Source organism: Argopecten irradians, chromosome 12 (assembly GCF_041381155.1).
Source record: "Argopecten irradians isolate NY chromosome 12, Ai_NY, whole genome shotgun sequence".
Taxonomy (NCBI): domain Eukaryota; kingdom Metazoa; phylum Mollusca; class Bivalvia; order Pectinida; family Pectinidae; genus Argopecten; species Argopecten irradians.
In genome coordinates this window covers 5,199,818-5,218,852 of record NC_091145.1, presented here as the reverse complement: position 1 = coordinate 5,218,852, position 19,035 = coordinate 5,199,818, and the positions used below count along the sequence as shown (strand labels likewise).

The 19,035-nt window shown below is 35.5% G+C and overlaps 2 protein-coding genes across 3 annotated transcripts; both read left to right on the top strand.

The window, feature by feature from the left end:
* Nucleotides 1-2,270: 2,270 nt before the first annotated feature.
* LOC138336268 (transmembrane protein 243-like) lies at nucleotides 2,271-6,109 on the top strand. Its single transcript, XM_069285683.1, has 4 exons — nucleotides 2,271-2,493; nucleotides 3,328-3,378; nucleotides 4,041-4,145; nucleotides 4,604-6,109. Exons 1-4 carry the CDS (start codon nucleotides 2,323-2,325, stop codon nucleotides 4,748-4,750), a joined length of 474 nt encoding a protein of 157 aa, XP_069141784.1. The 5' UTR covers nucleotides 2,271-2,322; the 3' UTR covers nucleotides 4,751-6,109.
* A 1,325-nt stretch (nucleotides 6,110-7,434) lies between these two features.
* On the top strand, nucleotides 7,435-16,996 carry LOC138336162 (N-alpha-acetyltransferase 10-like). 2 transcript variants are annotated; one of them, XM_069285502.1, is made up of 7 exons: nucleotides 7,435-7,515; nucleotides 10,299-10,397; nucleotides 10,863-10,921; nucleotides 13,285-13,333; nucleotides 14,033-14,193; nucleotides 14,421-14,505; nucleotides 15,523-16,996. In XM_069285502.1, the coding sequence occupies exons 1-7, from the start codon at nucleotides 7,495-7,497 to the stop codon at nucleotides 15,565-15,567; spliced, it is 519 nt and encodes a 172-aa protein (XP_069141603.1). In that variant the 5' UTR covers nucleotides 7,435-7,494; the 3' UTR covers nucleotides 15,568-16,996. The 2 variants fall into 2 exon arrangements, with proteins under 2 accessions (XP_069141603.1, XP_069141602.1); XM_069285501.1 differs by having other exon boundaries at nucleotides 13,279-13,333.
* The last annotated feature ends 2,039 nt before the right edge of the window (nucleotides 16,997-19,035 follow it).

The window sequence follows — 19,035 nt, the reverse complement described above, 5'->3', positions numbered from 1 at the left end:
GTTTAAGTCGACGTTATTGGTAAGCATTATGTAGATTTAAATATGGAATTACGACAGAAGTTTACTAACACAGGGAATTGTCACCTCAATGACTGAATATCCTTTGCTGGGGTCAATTTGGTGCACTATAGCAATGGTAGTATTAAAATGTAGCCTAGCTGGGGTGTAGCCCGAGGTCATTACTTTATATTCTACCAGGACGGAATAACATCATATTGACCGAATCAAAGACCCTTAAATTTCACATTGGATATATAGAATAAATTGTGGAAATTTCAGTATCTTTATTTGGTGGTCGTGATGATAACAAAAAGAACGATGGCCTTAGGACACCACCCTGTTGAACTCAGCATTTTCCAAGTTGCGTTCAACAAGGAGGTGTCTTATGACCATTGCTCTTCTTGAAATCATCACGAATATAAAATGTAGATATCGACATTTAAAAAAAATAATTCTCTGTCATAATTTAATTCTCTCGGGGTATCACACACCAAAGTAATCTCATCAGAGGTTCATAATTGAAAATAAATGTATATCGCACATTGGCCATGTGTTGGAAATTCTTGTCAAGTCCCTGGTGGCGGAATGCATCCTGTGCGGTATAGTGAGGTATCCTATGTACAACTTTCTGTGGAGATTTTGGATTAAGAGATATAGAAACGCCAATCTGTTATCGAAGTGTAAGCCCGGCTATATGATGTAATGTAAGCCGATTTCTCTTGTGACTAAAGGACTTGTCGAGACATTCGTTACACAGCAAGGTGGCCTGAGGTAGGACAAATCTGGCAGGCGTACTCTGTAATATCCATGAACAAAACGCTTTATTTCGTGTATTCCAAACAAGCACGTGATTTGCATGTATAAACTGTTGGTGCCGAAATGGCACCTTCGTCTGTTTTCTCACCTGGGAGCTGAGATAGAAACTGACTCATTAAATATGCACGACATCCACGGATTACTTATTTACAAGTAATTAAACATAATCTGCAATTACTTAATTAATGGTGTATAACGTTTCGAAATTGTTTTGATTTAATCCCTTCAATCTTTTTTTGTATCCGTCATGGGGAATATAGATGTTGGGTTGGTTAATTTTGCTTAAGTCCTTATTCATAGCTAATTAATTAAGGTCACTTACACTGTGCTGTGCATGGTGTTTGCTTCAATCGCAACATCTCGGAGAAATTTCCGGCAATCATGGGAAATAAACTTCTCGGTAATTCCTAGCAACAGCCGGAAAGTTCTTCGATATGTTGGTTTTGATTTTATAAGTTTAACGTCATATGAACAGTTGGGGTCATGTAAGGACGTGTCAGGTTTGTTGATGGAGGAAAGTCACAGAACGTAGACCAGCGGTCAGTACTGCCCCACAGGGGATTCGAACTCGCAACCCAGAGGTGGGTGAAGGGCTTGATGTAATAGATTGTCGAAGGTGTTTGGTTATGGAAAATATTTACGTATTTTCCGACGATGATGTCTTAATTGTAAATTTTACAATTTGTTAAATGATTTTTTCAGGTCTACGGCTCTGCTGTGTCGATAAAAGGGGCATAACTCGTTCATTTTTCAGAGAAAATAACCAACGTTGAGTTTTAAATAAATCGCAGATATTTTTTTTCAAAACAGCAATAAAAACAAAGGTACAAATATTGTAATTGTGAATTACATTTTAAAAAAACCATTGGTATTTGCAATATGAAAGATGATCTGACAGGACTATACAGAAAAAAGAGAATTACCAGAAAAAAGAGAATTACCAATACGTTATCTGGAAAAATCTTAAAACCTAATGCACCTGTGCAAACACATGTCTCGATACTCCAGGGGTTCCGATCACTTACGATCTCTACACCCCTGGACTATCTCATAGTGAAATTGAAGGCAGCTCAGCGGAAAACATTTGACCAATCACAGGCCAGCAAAGATTTCCTTTGAAGACTACAGAGAGACCGACGCCTTACATCAAAGCCACACAGTCAACCACACGGCTCTTTTGATGTACACCAAATGACTAAATTACCTGTTCTGTTCTGTTGTCTCCAATTTTACTATGAGATAGTCCAGGGGTGTAGAGATCGTAAGTGATCGGAACCTGGAAAAATCTTAAAACCTAATGCACCTGTGCAAACACATGTCTACATATTTTACTGGAAAGTACGCATTTTTATATTTCAGAATTACAGTTATGCTACATATTTTGAACTCCTCACAAAGTACCAGTTCAAGATATACCATGTGTATACATGTACCTCTATTATCTCCCCTTTATTGACATCTTAAGTCAACAGGTGACTAATAATACCTGAGACACAATGTAGATACATGAATACATGGCTGCCAGGTTTGGCGATAAAAAGTGAGCCTGTTCTAACCCGTGGCTCCACTATGGCGGGTAGGGCCGAACAGGCTTTCTCTCCGGAATTCACCAACACCCTACGGAGGCCCGGGGGTGGGAAACGCCTGGACCTCCCCGCCCAGAGATGTACAACATGTGTAGGTATTTATATATCTTGTAGTATACTGGTTTGTATACGAGTTCATGGTCTGGTGAATCTATGGTATAAACTATAAATGGCTACCCTATAAATATACACACATACAATTACGTTTGAAATACATATTTTGAGGGAAAAAATCATAATTTTACGTGTATATGTAGGGAAAATGTATATTTTCGATTTCAGAACATTTGACATATTACAAAAAGACATGGGAAAAACATTTGTGTCTATAAATAGTATTCATGTATCTATTTAAGGATCTGATGAAACTTTTCTGCGCATGTACAATTTAAAAAAGAAAAAGAGTCTTTCTTCAACTTTAAAAATAAAAATGTCTAACAAGAAATATTTTTCTATAAATCGATTTCCTTGATAATTGTAATTGTTCGCTTTGGCAATAATGAATTATCTGACATTTTAGCTACTTGTTTGCCATTAAAATACTTACAAATGCGCAACAAACGATACAAAACTTGAAAAACCAATAAAATTAAAGAGATTAATAAATACTTTTTTTTTTTTTTTTTTTTTAGTGCGATTGTGATAAACGACAATCTAAATTCCGAAGCAAATTTTGAGATAAATTAAATAAAAGCATTTAAACAGCGTTAGAATATTCTCGTATAGTTCACCTCGTATAAAGAAGTGTACATGTATAACTTCACATATTTTTAAAATAAAAGTAAATATATTCATAAAATGATCAGACCAGAAGTATATTGGTTTTCAGTTCAATCTTTAATTGAAAATAAGAAGTTTTATCTGGTTTTCCAAATCAAATCGTTTGTCAACATATTTAGAAATGTATACATTTTGATTGTTGCAGAGTCGAGTATTCAACGTGATAGTTGCTGTGTTCACAATCATAATAGTTATAGTAAGTACTTAATCTTTTTATCTTTCTGAAATTAATAGATGAATTATTCTCTAGAAATATTTTTCAATATTCTACATCTGAAATTAATATATGATCAAAATTATATCGTGAGTATATTAACTCTACATGGACCTATATTTGTATAGCGGATGTCACAGTGACCTAAATGTGTATGGAAAGTGTCGCAGTGATCTAAATGTGTATTGTAGGTGTCGCTATGACCTATGTTTTTTATGACGGGTGTCACTATGACCTAGATTTGTGTGACGGGTATCACTGTGACCTATATCTGTATGACGGATGTCGCTGTGACCTAGATTTGTATGGAGGGTGTCACTGTGACCTACATTTGTATGACGGATGTCGTTGTGACCTAGATTTGTATAGCGAGTGTCGCTGTAGCACTTTGACCAAGATTTGTATGATGGGATACATGGCAGTGAAGCTGTGACCTAGATTGGTATTGCTCACTGCGACCTCAATTTGTTTGGCGGCTGCCAATTCCAATTAGTGTTATTGTTCGTTGTTTTCGGTGAAGCTTAGGACGCTTACTTTATGACATTTTGTTTGTTTTAAAATTCATTTTTCAGTGATGTCGAAACAAACACATTATTATCTTATTCACCGTCATATTCACTTTGTATTATCGTTCATTTTGCCAGGAAACCCTGATCAGTGCATTCCTTTTTCCAAGATGGCCGCCAGAGCCAATCAACGTATTTTTCGCAGTTACCATAGTCTTGATATGTGCGTCCCATATAATTCAGGTAACTTTTATTTTGAAATAAAAATAACTATTTAGATTGATATTTGCATAGAGTTTGACGTTCTGTCAATAATATATAGTATACATATATAAAAAAATACCCCTATATACTATATAAAAACACCAGGTGTTTTTATATAATACATTTATATAGAGGGTTTATATATATATACTAAATATTATTGGGAGAACGTCAAACTCCTTTGATATTTGACGTAAAATTCCTTATGCATGTACATGTATATCATTTGTTTATACAAATAATCGAACTAGAATTTTCGAGTAGAATAAAAAGCTTCTTTTAAATTTTTATTTTATAAACTTCAGTTAATACAATGCATTCATAATGAATTCCGAACTTTTACATGAACGTACTGCTATGATGACGTCTTTGTTTTAATTAAAAATATACATGTAAAGGCCAGAAGAATCGGTGGTTCTACTTACTTGTTGTTGTAGATTTACTGGTACAGAAAAGGTGATGTGGAACCGAAATTCAGGAGGATCGTCCTTTACAACGCATTTACTATTAGCTTGCTCTGTGTCTGTGGTAACTTCTATATGCATGGCTTTGGTGTAGGAAACGCGTGTAGCCAGAAAGGATAACTGGAGTTCTTGCCCTTACACACGTTTACATAACCAGTGTACAGTGGAATGGATTTTATTTTGACAAAATTCAGTCACATATTGTGAAACTGTTACCTCAGAAGACGACGTCCCAACTCAAGAATACCTATGGGCAACTACGCTTAAATGAATCTTTAATAAACTAACATTCGAGGGAAATAACTTTGAAAGTTTAGAAGTGAAGTAGGTGGACTTTTTGGGGGAAAAACTTTGTCCTTTTGGGATATTTTGGGGTCTCACGTACGGCTATGCTACCACAAGTAGTATTCAAAATACTGGCGGTTCATACATAATCGTCTGTGACTATTGCGCCAGGGCTGCCATTTAGGTCATAATGACTTCATTACATGAACAAACTCATTTCTTGTACTACCTTACCATTATTCATTTCAAAGAGAGTTTATCGAAATAGCTGGAGTTATATGTCTTGCTAATAACGCAACATGGTGTGTTAGATTTTGACACAGAAATCTCCAAATAATATTATGTTGTCCCTACACAAGCTCAAAACTTTTATTTGAAATAACAAAAATCATTGTGATATGACAATTATGTGAAGATGTTATCCTTATGATACATTTTAAGTGTTTTTAAAGGGCCACTACCTTTCCGAAACTGGTTTTTAATTTTTTTAAATGGGAATGGAAACGAAATGGATAATTTTATATAGAGTCACAAAAGTTTTTAACATACCGTTTATACTACAATTACCATCACCTTCTGAACAATTTGAGTTAAATAAATTTAATGTTAATTTTCATAACTCGGGTCGTTTTATGTTTCCCGCTGTCGTCCTAATTTCCGTGAGTCGGTTGATTATCACTGCGCCCGACGTCAAAACAGCAGATTACGCAGGGAATCCTGCATATGATTGGTGTTATAACATACTCTTAGGCCATTGATATACATTTTCGTATATTATTATTCTTTAAAAGAAACTTTTAATTTTTGTTCCGCAAAGGTAGTGGGCCTTTAAGTTTTATTGTTTTTGATTTTCAATGCAAAAGAGTGAAAAATTTACTAGCTAATTAATCGTTGAATTAAATGACGCTATTAGTCTGTTTTATATTTTAGTGGCTTGGTGCATTCATTGTTGTGAATTTCACGTCATATATAAACAAAATCTGTCTCACAAGTGCTCTACATTCGTCTCTTAAATAACTTTCACATCAACGCTTATCCATGATTATTTTCAATTTCATACACAATGTCATCCTATGTATTTTTTAACAAGTAAGCATTTTTCCTCATTTGTTATAAGTCATCATTGTCTGATCTAAAGTGACGTATTGTTGTTTGCATTTTGTGTATTTGTGAATAAATATTTATTAAGAAACAAAAATGTTTTTGTTGTAATGTGAAAAAGGTTTTGTAATTTTGAAACCCGCTCGGATTCTAAAGATGCTCCACCGCTGACAAATGGTATTCTTTCACTATCAAAAACAGGAGCAAACGATTTAGTATTTTTTCTTCAGTTACAAAATTTACGTACTTTACACTATAACCACAATTGAAAAGTTTGAGCTTCTAATTTTACTTCAAGTTAAATATATATATATATATAAAATGTTAATTGCATCCAGAAAAAAATCCGTGGCACTATATCATATATGGAATGAATTACTGATTGCGCATGCATCAAAGGCAAAATAAATTATTTCATATTATTTTTTGTGTTAATTAGACATATATATATACACGATTAATCACCAATTATTGATCAAATGATGAATATCATTTATGCTCTGTCGGCGGTGGAGCATATTTAGGCTGTCAATGACTCTGTGTCAGAGACCTATATAATAGATCTCCGTTTATGTGTGCCAAATCCCTACGAAACATTATGATCTAGCTACATAAGTAATATCATTTTAGTCGAAATTTGAAAGAAAGGATCCTAATGCAGTGCGTCTACCATGTTTCTACAACAAAATGACACATATATATGTGCTTATATGGGGCACTTTTGAAAACTTCTGCTTGAAACCATTTTGGTTTGATTAAGTTAAAGTCCTATTAACGGCCAGGGTCATTTAAGGACGTGTCAGGTTTGTTGGTTGAGGAAAGTTGGAGTACCCGGAGAAAAAAAAAACCCGTCCATTGGTCAGTACATCGCAACATCCCACATTGGATTCGAACTCGCAAGTCTATAAAAGGAATTCGAATTTTTGAGTTGCCTATGATTTCAAATGTCTAAAGCACTATAGCTTACGTAAACTCACTTAAAATTAGAATACAAAAAAACTTTAACGATTCAATGATTGGAACTGACTTATTTAATCAATGAATTGTTCTTTGAACAAAATTTAAGTAAATAAAAATAATGGTAAAGCTTACATAAAATTGAAAAATAAATCATAGAACAAATTGTATAAATGATATGGTATTCATATTGTCGTCTGATTACTAAATATAGAAACACAGTAGATGTGCGCTTATAGATTTCGTACATATTCGGGTATTTCCGGCAAAGTCTCGGAAACCCCCGAACGCTTATGTGCTACTTTTCAGTTATCGCAAAATGTTTCAGAGATAAATCCTATGTCATTAAGATATAAAGATTTCATTTCCTTAAATAGTTATGTTGAATATAATCTTACAGTTATTAGATACACCATTTTTATTTTTTTTATGCGAGGGAATTATTTTATGACAACACTTAACTCATTTACGGCAACGTGTACGGTTTTGGAAACAACTTGTGACTTTCCAGAAACGTCAACATGAATATTCGATGTGCACAGGTAAATTTAGTATCGGCGAATCTGGTTATCGTGACTTTAATTATTATTTCAAACAATCATATATAAATGTGCAACTCTGATAGCGGATGTATAGAAGAAAACTGACCCGAAAGACCCCCTTCCCCCCCCCCCCCCGCACACATTCTTGTCAATATAAAGCACATGTACAATGCATAACACCGGCTCGCTAATAGTACGCAACTCATACCGACATAACGGTGCATGTGATACCCTACAAATTATTGTAACTGGCTATTTAACTACAACATACATGCTTTTCTGACGGTAGTCACCGGTTACTGTCGAACAAACTCTCCCCATATGGGACCAATGCCACCAATATATAACGTTAGTAGTGAGTGAGTCTGGTGTCTCAACTACTGCAGAACTTACAGGTACACAAAGCTAATGGGCCAGACAATCTCCCAGCTAGGGCTCTTAAAGAACTGGCCCCCGAAATCACTCCAGCACTCACCTATCTCTTTCAAATTACTATAAATACTGGCACTGTACCATCAGACTGGCGAGAAGCCTCGAATGTGCAGCATTCTGCTGGGATCCATACACATCAGATCAAATCCTAGCACTCAAAAACATCCAGAGAAGGGCTGCAAGGTATGTTTACTACCAATATAGAAACAGGGAACCAGGTTGTGTCACCAACATGAAAACATCTTTAAACTTGGAACCAAGGATTTATAAGTGAGAAGGATTCGTGACTGTCTCTTTACACTACTAAACACCACGCGAGACGCCTATGAACCGGGAATAAAAACCGTTTTTCTCAGCAAATACTTGTCTTATCAAGTCAAACGAAACACCAATGTAAAGTTTATTAATTTTCACAACGTTTATTACTTGCTTTAAGGACGTAAGATTTAGAAGATATGTCTTAAAATTTCATTAAAAAATACGACAGCTCATGAAATGACGGCCCCGCTTCAGAAAGTAAGACGGTAACCCTCGCACCCGCAAGCTACATCAAAGGCTGCGCCGGCGGATATCAAAGGAAAACGGTCGTCGCCCAACGTTACGGTCATTGCACAAACACAAAAGCTCCTACGTTGTACTCCCCAAAAACCCAGTGAGACTTATCCTTCTCATATACGTCCTTGTTGGAACCCCTGGCTACACATCATAAATAAGCATGTGGAAATCGACCCATCACAACATATAACATCAGGCGAAAGGAGAACAAGAGGCGCACACAGATTAAATCAGATACCTTCTAACAAAAACCTCTACAAAATTTTCATTCTTCCCTCGTAGCATCATCGAGTGGAACTCACTACCAACATCTCTAGCTCAGGAGCCTGTCCTGGACAAGTTGCGGACAACCCTGGCTAGACACAACCTCCCATAATAATATTCACGGCCTGTTTTTATCTATTATAAAAAAAAAAAAAAAAAAAAAAGAACATATATAATATATTTTAATTGGAAGAAGAAGAGAAGAAGGGATTATGTTGAAGCAAAAACATAAATTATACTGTATAACGTTAACAGATGATCAACCCCGTCAAATTCTGCTACTTCACTCTCATCCTTTGAGCTCCTTTACTTAAGCATTCGCTCCATAAAGACCCAGGATTTAGAGAATACATGGTTAGTATTACAATACAAGCTAGGTTTATTTTTGGTGCGAGAAAGCCAGGATGCAGAGGTTTTGCCGAGTTAACTCTCTGCTTTCCATGACGAACACCAATATAAAAAGTGTAGTGTAAGATATAATCATATATTCTGTTTATCCTGCAACCATTTTCTTATTGACATTTAAAACGGAAGCAAACTGCCGGTTATTTACTTGGTTTCGCTCAAATCAAGATGCTTTTTTGATGGGCAAGAAAAGATTCATTAACCAAACTGAATGAGAGTGTACTCCTTTTTACTACCATGGGAAGTATATAAGTGTCTTCACAAACAGGTCCATTAATTCTGTTTAGTGTGTAAAATCATCGAAACAATATGGAGATACTCAAAAAACAGTAATTAATAATTACTAATTACCATTCAAAGAATATAAATTACTTTATCATGCAAATTACTTTATCATGCATGAACCAAGAAAAAGACAACATCACTATACCAGAGTTTCAATATCGTAAAAATGACATAATTCTGGTGAATGTGACATTACTTTTTAGCAGAACTGAATGACGTTTCATTCACCCGAAGGTTAAAATTCAGGGTCAAGTTAGAAAAAGTTTCATAGATGTGGAACAAATTCACGAGATTGTTTTGACGGCAAAACATTTTGTATTGACAGATAAAGCATAAGTTTATCTGGCAGCATGTAGGGTAGTTGAAGGATAAACCCTTATATATTATGTTATTTATATAATTATAGCTATAGTTGGGCATCAATTCTAGATCTGTAACAGGAGAATAAAAGGCCAAAATAAATTCAAAGTAAAAAATAAAAATAAAAAATAATTTCTATAGAATACATATTCAGCCACTATAGGGCCTCCTTCAGTCCAAAATAACACTAACACAACGTGTTCGTCTACATGTTTTTTTACATCTATTGTGCGCAGATATGAAATGACTTGGCCCGCTTGATGTTCGAAATATGTTAGCTTGGGATATCATCTTTTAGTGTCATGTTATCACCAGTAGAAACAATATAGTCCCACTCAAACATGTACAATATCAGGTATCATGTGGTACCTGCATGTATATAGCCAAATTACTGAAAGCTAATTTTGTTCCATGAATCTTTGATGAAACATTTATTTTTGTAAAAACTTCCATTTATATAATGTTTCATTTATCTGTTGCAGCCTGAGGACCTGATGAACATGCAGCATTGTAACCTACTGTGTCTACCAGAAAACTATCAGATGAAGTATTACTTTTATCATGGACTTTCATGGCCACAGGTAAAACAAATTTTAAATCAGATAAGTTGCACTAAATTAGACATGTTTAATTCATTGTGAAAAAAAGTGTCTGGCATACATGTTAGTACAGTAAAACCTAATAACTAAGTCACAAAATTAAATTGCAGTGAAAAAAGTAGCAAGGTATATGCGATAGTGCCATAAACCAACTTGTTTCGTGTACAATTAAACTTATGTATTGTATGAGGAATTAGAAAATTAATCACTAAGCGTCAAAATTGATGTGAAAAAATCATTAGGCATGGAAACCAGAAATTAATATGTTGCCATAGAAATATGTTGGTTTATGTGTGTATAGTACATGAATTTACCATTTATAAATCATATTTCAGTTGATAATGTTATACAAATGCTATAGTTTATAAAAAAAACTCTAGAAGTTAAGATTTGGTGGTTTATTTTGATATCAGCTCAAAATCTGAATTGAGTGGCTCTTTGTTTCAGCTATCCTATGTAGCAGAAGATGAGGGTGGTAAAATTGTTGGCTATGTCCTGGCAAAGATGTAAGTATTAAAACTTGTGTATGTATAACCAGATTGTAAAAAGCAAATAAAGTGGCTAATTATTAAAATTAATTACTCTTTCTAAGGACTGAAGATATGGATGGATGAACTTGAATGGCTGAATGACCATTTAGCATTACTAGATGACATTCAACTTCATTTAGGTTTTTGTTTCGCAAACATTTGCTTCATATCACCTTCCTTTCAAAAACAAAGAGATCCAAAGACCTAATTTTAAATTATTTAACATGTTGGACGTCTTTATTATTGAAAGGAAGTTGTTAAAGACAAAAGCAATATTCAAGAAACCGTCATACTGTACTATTTGTACACCATGTAAGCGGTGCCCTGATGACGGCCTGCCTTTACAGTGCCGTTACAACAAGTATTGACACGTTGGCTGGTAGCTGATCTAGTAGGCTGGTAACTGATGCAGTAGATTAGTTTTTAGTTGGCATGTAACGAAGGTACTGATTGGCTGAATCATCGGCAGCCCGACTGATTGGCCCCCCGTCTGACAAGATCGCCGACAACATTGAGAAGTAGGCAGAGCCAGCGGATCTTTGATGTTCAAACCTGACTCTGTTGTTCAATGTGTTTGATCACGTTGTGTACTATTTAATTGTTTACAATGTATACATTCAATCACTGTATTCAAAATTCGTTATTGTTTTGTTTCACTTATTAAGCGAATGTTTTGAGGATGTTTTGTTCATAAGTCTTTGGCCATTTCTCTCGACTTCGGGGAATATTCATAAGGTAGCGTATATGTATCTACCAACGTTCCAATGGATCAAATTTTTCACCGTGTTTGTTAATGTGTTGGGTTTTGATCTGTTGTATCCATTATAATGTTTCATGTAATGTCTCAGCCGAATCTAGCTACTGTGTACTTTCTGACTGACTTTTCCGCTGCAAGGTCCGTTTGGTGGGGAAAACAAATCAGGTAAGCTTAGATTTCTACGGCTGACAATAGATTGTCTTAGCAGAATATATTCCAATCAAACACTGTTTCCATACATACCTGGATGTTGGTAGGGGATGTCATTTTAGTTGTAGACATAGAGTTTGAATGCATTGCCTAAATACTTATAATTTAATTTGATACATATTTGCGCGACCTCACCGCAGGTAATATTCTCTGAGGTTGGCGCATGTGCGGCGGTAGTTTACAAAGTGTCTCATTAAATACTGGTGACAAAGTTAAAAAATATACACCTACAGCTGGAATAGCATCCCCTACTAACATCCAGGTATGTGCCAAAGCCAGATTTTATCGGAATATATTTTGACAAGACACGATGGTCGGTCGAACATTGTACCCGATTTGGTTTCCCACACCTTACGGTAAAGTTATAATTAGTCAGAAGCAGATATCTTTTTATTACAACTTTCCACTGACTTTTCCGCTACAACAGTAGCTCTTACCATACATACTTCACTGAGTAGCGCTGATTCAGAGTCTATACTTGAGGTAATTAAAATGTATTTGTGTAATCTTTTTACATTATGAAGCTTACGATGCTTACTGGGTCAGCACACATTTCTGATCTTGGTAATCGCTGACAGACGTTTCCGCCTCTACATTGAAGCGACAGTCAATGAGTCACCCTTACACAGCTTATTGAATGTCGTTGGCAAACGGACTAGATACCATGCAAATTGACTAGCTACCAATCAACGGAACCACCTACTAGACTGGCCATCACACGTACGCTTATTGTAACAGCGCTGTAAGGCCGAAACATGTTGGTAACCAGCAGCACCAGACAAACCTAGAATATACCATTCAGTACCTGGCTCAGGAGTTGCATCTCTTATTTTTTTATGATTTTGATATGTATGCTGTTGACATTGTTAGTCTTTTGTGATATATAAGATTTATCTATACTCTTTCCATTATTTATGTGTATTTGATACAATACAATTTTCAAGTTTACTATGTAAAAAGTTAGGTAACATGTACAACATTTACTCAGTAGACAACGTTTAGAATTTCACTTTGTGTTGTAAAGTATTGTAGAAGAACTGGGAAAATACACATTCCCATTGGTTTACTTGACCAGGTCAGAAACTGACTTAAGTCATAAGTTTTCATATAAGTTAAAGAAGGAGAAAAACTTCAGTTTTGACTTAAGTCTGTATTTTTGTTTCAAGAAATCGGCACCAGGAATTGAACCAGGTCTCCGGTGTGAAACACTATGGCTTTACATACTAAGCCAAAGAAGTTCTAGTATGTTCTGTCAGCTGAGTGACAGAGACCATATTTAACACTTATGTCAGTTATGACCTGCATCTTTTACAGTATTACTGTAACTGTTATACAGATATGTTTACTGTTTCCTTATTGTATTCTGTGACAGGGAGGAAGACCCGGAAGACTCGGTACCACACGGGCACATCACATCCTTGGTAAGAAAGTCCTCATACACATATGTAGTGTGGAAGTCAGTTTTACTTCATAACAGTTTTGAAAAATTTAACTTATTCACCCCCTGAAGACACATTTGAACTGATTCAAAGTTAACTTCATTACCATGAAAAGTACCAGTACGTTCTACAATGTATCTCGTAATGTAATGGATGTATACGATAAATACCACACCTGTGTATTTGTTTTTGAACAGTCTACCAAACCACTCAAGAGAGTTCTGGCCCTTTGATCACATCTTGCAATTGCCATATGCATTGTCTTTCATTTGATACTTGGGTGTTTAATTGGAGGCTATTTTGAACAGGGTTGAAAGCCAAAATGCTAAATATCATTGAAACATTTTTCAGTTCTTTATTGTACTGTACATGTATAGTTGGTAATATTCGCGGGGGGTTTAATTTCCCTTAATTCGCGGATCCATCCAAAATCACAAAATTTAATACCTAACAAAATCGATCAAATTCATGGTTTTACATATTATAGCATGTCGTATGAATGGCAGTTGCCAATGCTACATAAGATTATTTGCGAAAATAAACCCTGCGAATATGGTAAGTTTTGAACCATAAATTGCGAAATTTTACACTGAGGAAATTTAACAACTATGCGTACAGTAAGCATAAGGATGAGCTTGAAAGTTCAGTTATAGTAATAACATCCATCGGTCTTGATGACAGGCTGTGAAGAGATCACACAGACGATTAGGACTGGCTAAGAAGTTGATGGACCAGGCCTCACGGGCGATGGTAGAGTGTTTCGACGCGCAGTATGTCTCCTTACATGTGAGGAAAAGTAACAGGGCTGCCCTGCATCTATATACCAACACATTAGGATTCTCGTGAGTAACCAGCATTAAATGTCTTGTTAATTCTATATGTTTATTCTGTATATTAAAATGAAATTGAATCGAATATTGAAGCAGATGACTAGAAATATTCTTCAAGGTGTTGTCTAATTTTACAATGAATTGGATTTGTTAGGTACGAATGGTTCTTCTGGAGACAATAATCATTTCTATGTTTAAATCACTTAATGTTGGTTAATTTGTGATTTTTTCTGTTACAGAATCAGTGAAATAGAACCCAAGTATTATGCTGACGGTGAAGATGCTTATGCTATGAGGAAAGATTTAGCGGAGATAAAGGAACAGGTGATTATTACATATTGTGTTTAATTTGGCAGTGTTTTTTTTCTAGGCTAACCCACAGAAATGCTGTTTAAATTGATTTTAAAAATTTAACTATCCAAAGTTTAGTAGACATATAGGAAAATTTTCTTGACAATTACGAGTAAGAGGAATCGGTTCAGAAGAATTAAGTGTTACAGTTATATTATAAAACATTGGTAATAGCTGTACAAAGTCCATATCGGGATGCGGCCTGGGAAAATTGAATATTTCATCAATCAGGAAATTCTCTCCCTGATAAATGTTGTAGAAAATGTATTACAAAACAATTACTTTGTCATCAAATCTTGCGTTTCCGAATGAATACCTAATTCTCCCATTAGGTACTTATAGCTCTCCCTTAGGTGTTTTGAAATACTTATGGTGAAAATGAATCTGTAAATTTTCATTTCACATGATGAAAAGCTATTTTGACTGTTGAGGTTGCACATTGTGTTGTTACAGAGATTTAAGTACTAATCTAAAATTATAGAAATGTCATTAAAAAGAATTCTTGGGACCATATAATCATTATAATGAAATCAGATTTGAATGAGGTGACCTCGCTGACCTTTAGAATTTCCTATACATGCATGAATACATGTAGATCTCATGGTAAAAGTGCTCCGTTATGTAGTTACGTCACTTAGGTCGATCATCACATAGGATTTAAGTCCTTCATATTATAACTAGGAACTTAGGTGTTCAAATTCTATAATTCATGAAGATGAGTTATTTCCCCTTGTGAGCAAGCTGCAAATTGTAATATATATCAGCTCTAATAAGCGTAGAAAATTAAGAAAGCAAAACATGAATTATCGAGAAAACAATTACTGGTAGTTTAAGATACTGGGTATATTACTGTCAACAACTTACCATGGCAGAAAAGTAAACAGACTACCCAATTCTGAAATATGTGGTAGGATAGATCCAAGTTATAAACACTTAGCCATTTGATATAGTTCCAATTAATTATGTCTTCTTTTATTTGTATTTTTGTAGCATGGTCTTCGACAACTACAGCCTGAGAGTATAACAGCATCCTGAGCCGTTCAGATTCTATGAGATTTCTCGTTCCGTGATAGAAAATCATCCTGTTATAATGTCCAAGTGATGACTATTTACCAGTGGTGTGGTCGGGTGGAAAGTAACGTGGCATAGCTGACAACGATTCCTGGCGTGTACAGCATGATCTTCTGTTCCTTCGATTCATGTTGATAGATGATGGTGCAGTGAGAAAGAGCAAGAAAGGGAGAGAGAACGAACAAACCTTATCTAATACATGAAATGAGTGAATGGGATAGAAAAAATACGGAAGTAGAGAAAGAATTGGATCAAATAGCAAGAAAGTAAAGTGATAGTGTGTAAGGAATTTGGGAAAGAGTGGAATGTATTTCAGCATACTTTTATATTAAATAGTTACGGATATATATAGTGAAATATGGATATTTTACTATATTTCAAAAATTTTGCTTAGGGAGGATGAGTTATGATATGAAATTGGATTATTTGCCTTGTAATTCCATTGAAAACTAATTATCACAATACACCAATATTAATCCAGTCTATAGTATGTTTTAGGTCTTAATAAGATGATTAAGAAACCAGAAGTATTGTTTGTTGTGGATTTGTTACTGTATTAGGTGTGTAAATCCAAGGACGTATATGAGAAGGATAAGTAACACTGGGTTTTTGGGGAAGTCCAAGGCAGGTGCTTTTGTGTTTGTGCACTGACCGTGACGTTGGGTGATGACCGATTTTCCTTTTATATCCGCCGGTGCAGCCTTTGATGTACATAGCTTGCAGGTGCGAGGGTTACCGTCTTACTTTCTGAAGCGGGCCGTCATTTCATGAGCTGTCGTATTTTTTAATGAAAATTTAAGACATATCCTCTAAATCATCCGTTCTTAAAGCAAGTGATAAACGTTGTGAAATTTAATAAACTTTACATTGGTGTTTCATTTGATTCAATAAGATAAGTATTTGTTGAGAAAAATTGTTTTTATTCCCGGTTCATATTTTCGCGTGGTGTTGAATCCTTTTCACTTATAAATCCTTGGTAAATCCAATGAAATGTTCTGTCAGGAAAAGATAACACTATCCAAACTACTGCTAGATTATTGTCATGGCATGTTAAATATATCAAGCGATACCATTACCTTGACCTTTGACATTGAACTTAATTCACAAGTATTCACAAATATATTTAAATACTTATGGAAATTAGAACAAATTCTGCTTGGTGTGTTAAATTCACACACTAACTATATTTCCTACATTTTCATGTAGACAGCATGGGACTAAATCAACTTATACTTGCTGGCTGTCTTTCCATATTGTCAATGATAATAACTTAGAGTGCTACAGTACGAGTGGTCCCAATGACTTCATTCAAGTTAATGAGGTTTGACTGTTTATTGAATCAATATAAGTTATGTGCTTCTTATATCTTTTTGAAATAAAAAGATATTAAATATATTGAGATTTTGTATTTTGTGATTCGACTAGTTCAGTAAAAACAAACTCCTAAGTTGTACATAGTTGTTTGTACTTTTGACACATTCTTCTTGTTATGAAAAATAATATCTGTATAATTCATTTTCCAGTACTTTAATAGGTCTTCTGATGTTACAAGTTTTTTTCAGTCTTTGACCTCTACTAAGCAGTCATCCTCCATTTCTAGGGGTTATGATCACCTACAATCTCTACACCCTTTGAATATGTTGTACTACAACTGAAGGCTGTGTGTGACATCAGATGAACAGTTAGTTTTGTCATTTGATGTACTTCAAAAAAATGTAATAACAGTACATTATGTGACGTTGGAAGTTGAGCTTCGCTCTCTGTAAATCTTTAAAGCAAGTCTGTCAGTCTGTGATTGATCAATTTGCTTTCTCTCTAAAACTGCCTTCAGTTTTGCTATGACACGTTCCAAAGTGTAGAGATCTTAAGTGATCATAGCCCCTGGAAATCAAGGATGCTAAACTAGCTGAATGAATTGATTGGTATACATAACTTGATTTATATCAAAATTAATAGGTTAACAACACAAATTGTTTGTTAAAATTCCTCTGTGGCAATAGTGACCACCTTTGTATCAAGACTACGGTATCTGTCTTAAATGACCACTTTTTCAAAACCTAAATAGCAAACTGCAACACAATTTGATCTGTATATGAACCACTTGGCAAGAAAGGCCTTTGGATGGTCTTTATATACAGATTTGACGGTATGTGACCCTACCCAAATTTGAACACTACCCAAAATGCACTTTTAAAATTTGTAATACAGAATTTTCCGTTCACAACCAAAACTACCAATAACTGTCCTGAACAAAAATTAAGGTGCTGAATAGTAACTGTGACAATTAATAGATGTTATTTTCTTTCCAGTTACTTATTATCTGCATTAACAAGAGGCCCAGAGGGCCTGTATCGCTCACCTGGTTTGTAATGCCTAGTAAGGTTCATGGTTTCTTTTCTGAAGGAATTTGAATATTTACCTCTAATTCCCCTATTGGGCCCCACTCTTTCTGCTCAAGAGGGTTAGAGCCAAAAATTATAGGAATTCTGTTAACCCCAAGGATGTTTCTGGGCCAAATTTGGTTAAAATCCAAGCAGAACTCTAAGACTAGTAGCGATTTATAGGATTTACCTAAATTTCCCTATTGGGCCCCGCCCCTCCTGCCCCCAGGGGGTCAGATCCAAAATTTATACAAGTTCTATTCCCCTTCCCCCAAGAATGTTTCTGGCCAAATTTGGTTTCAATCCATGCTGAACTCTAGGACAAGTAGCGATTTATAGGATTTACCTCTATTTCCCCTATTGGGCCCCGCCCCTCCTGTCCCCAGGGGTCAGAGCAAAAATTTAAACAAGTTCTGTTCCCCTTCCCCCTAGGATGGTCCTGGCCAAATTTGGTTACAATCCATGCAGAACTCTAGAACAAGTAGCAATTTATAGGATTTACCTAAATTTCCCCTATTGGGCCCCGCCCCTCCTGTCCCCGGGGGGTCAGAGCCAAAATTTATACAAGTTTCTATTCCCCTTCCCCCAAGGTTGTTTCTGGCCAAATTTGGTTACAATCTATGCAGAACTCTAGGACAAGTAGCGATTTATAGGATTTACCTCTATTTCCCCTATTGGGCCCTGCCCCTACTGTCCCCGGGGGGTCAGAGCCAAAATTTATATAAGTTCTGTTCCCCTTCCCCCAAGGATGTTTCTGGCCAAATTTGGTTACAATCCATGCAGAACTCTAGGACAAGTAGCGATTTATAGGATTTACCTAAATTTCCCTTATTGGGCCCGCCCCTCCTGTCCCTGGGGGGTCAGAGCCAAAATTTATACAAGTTCTGTTCCCCTTCCCCCAAGGATGTTTCTGGCCAAATTTGGTTACAATCCATGCAGAACACTAGGACAAGTAGTGATTTATAGGATTTACCTCTATTTCCCCTATTGGGCCTCGCCCCTCCTGTCCCCGGGGGTTCAGAGCCAAAATTTATACAAGTTCTATTCCCCT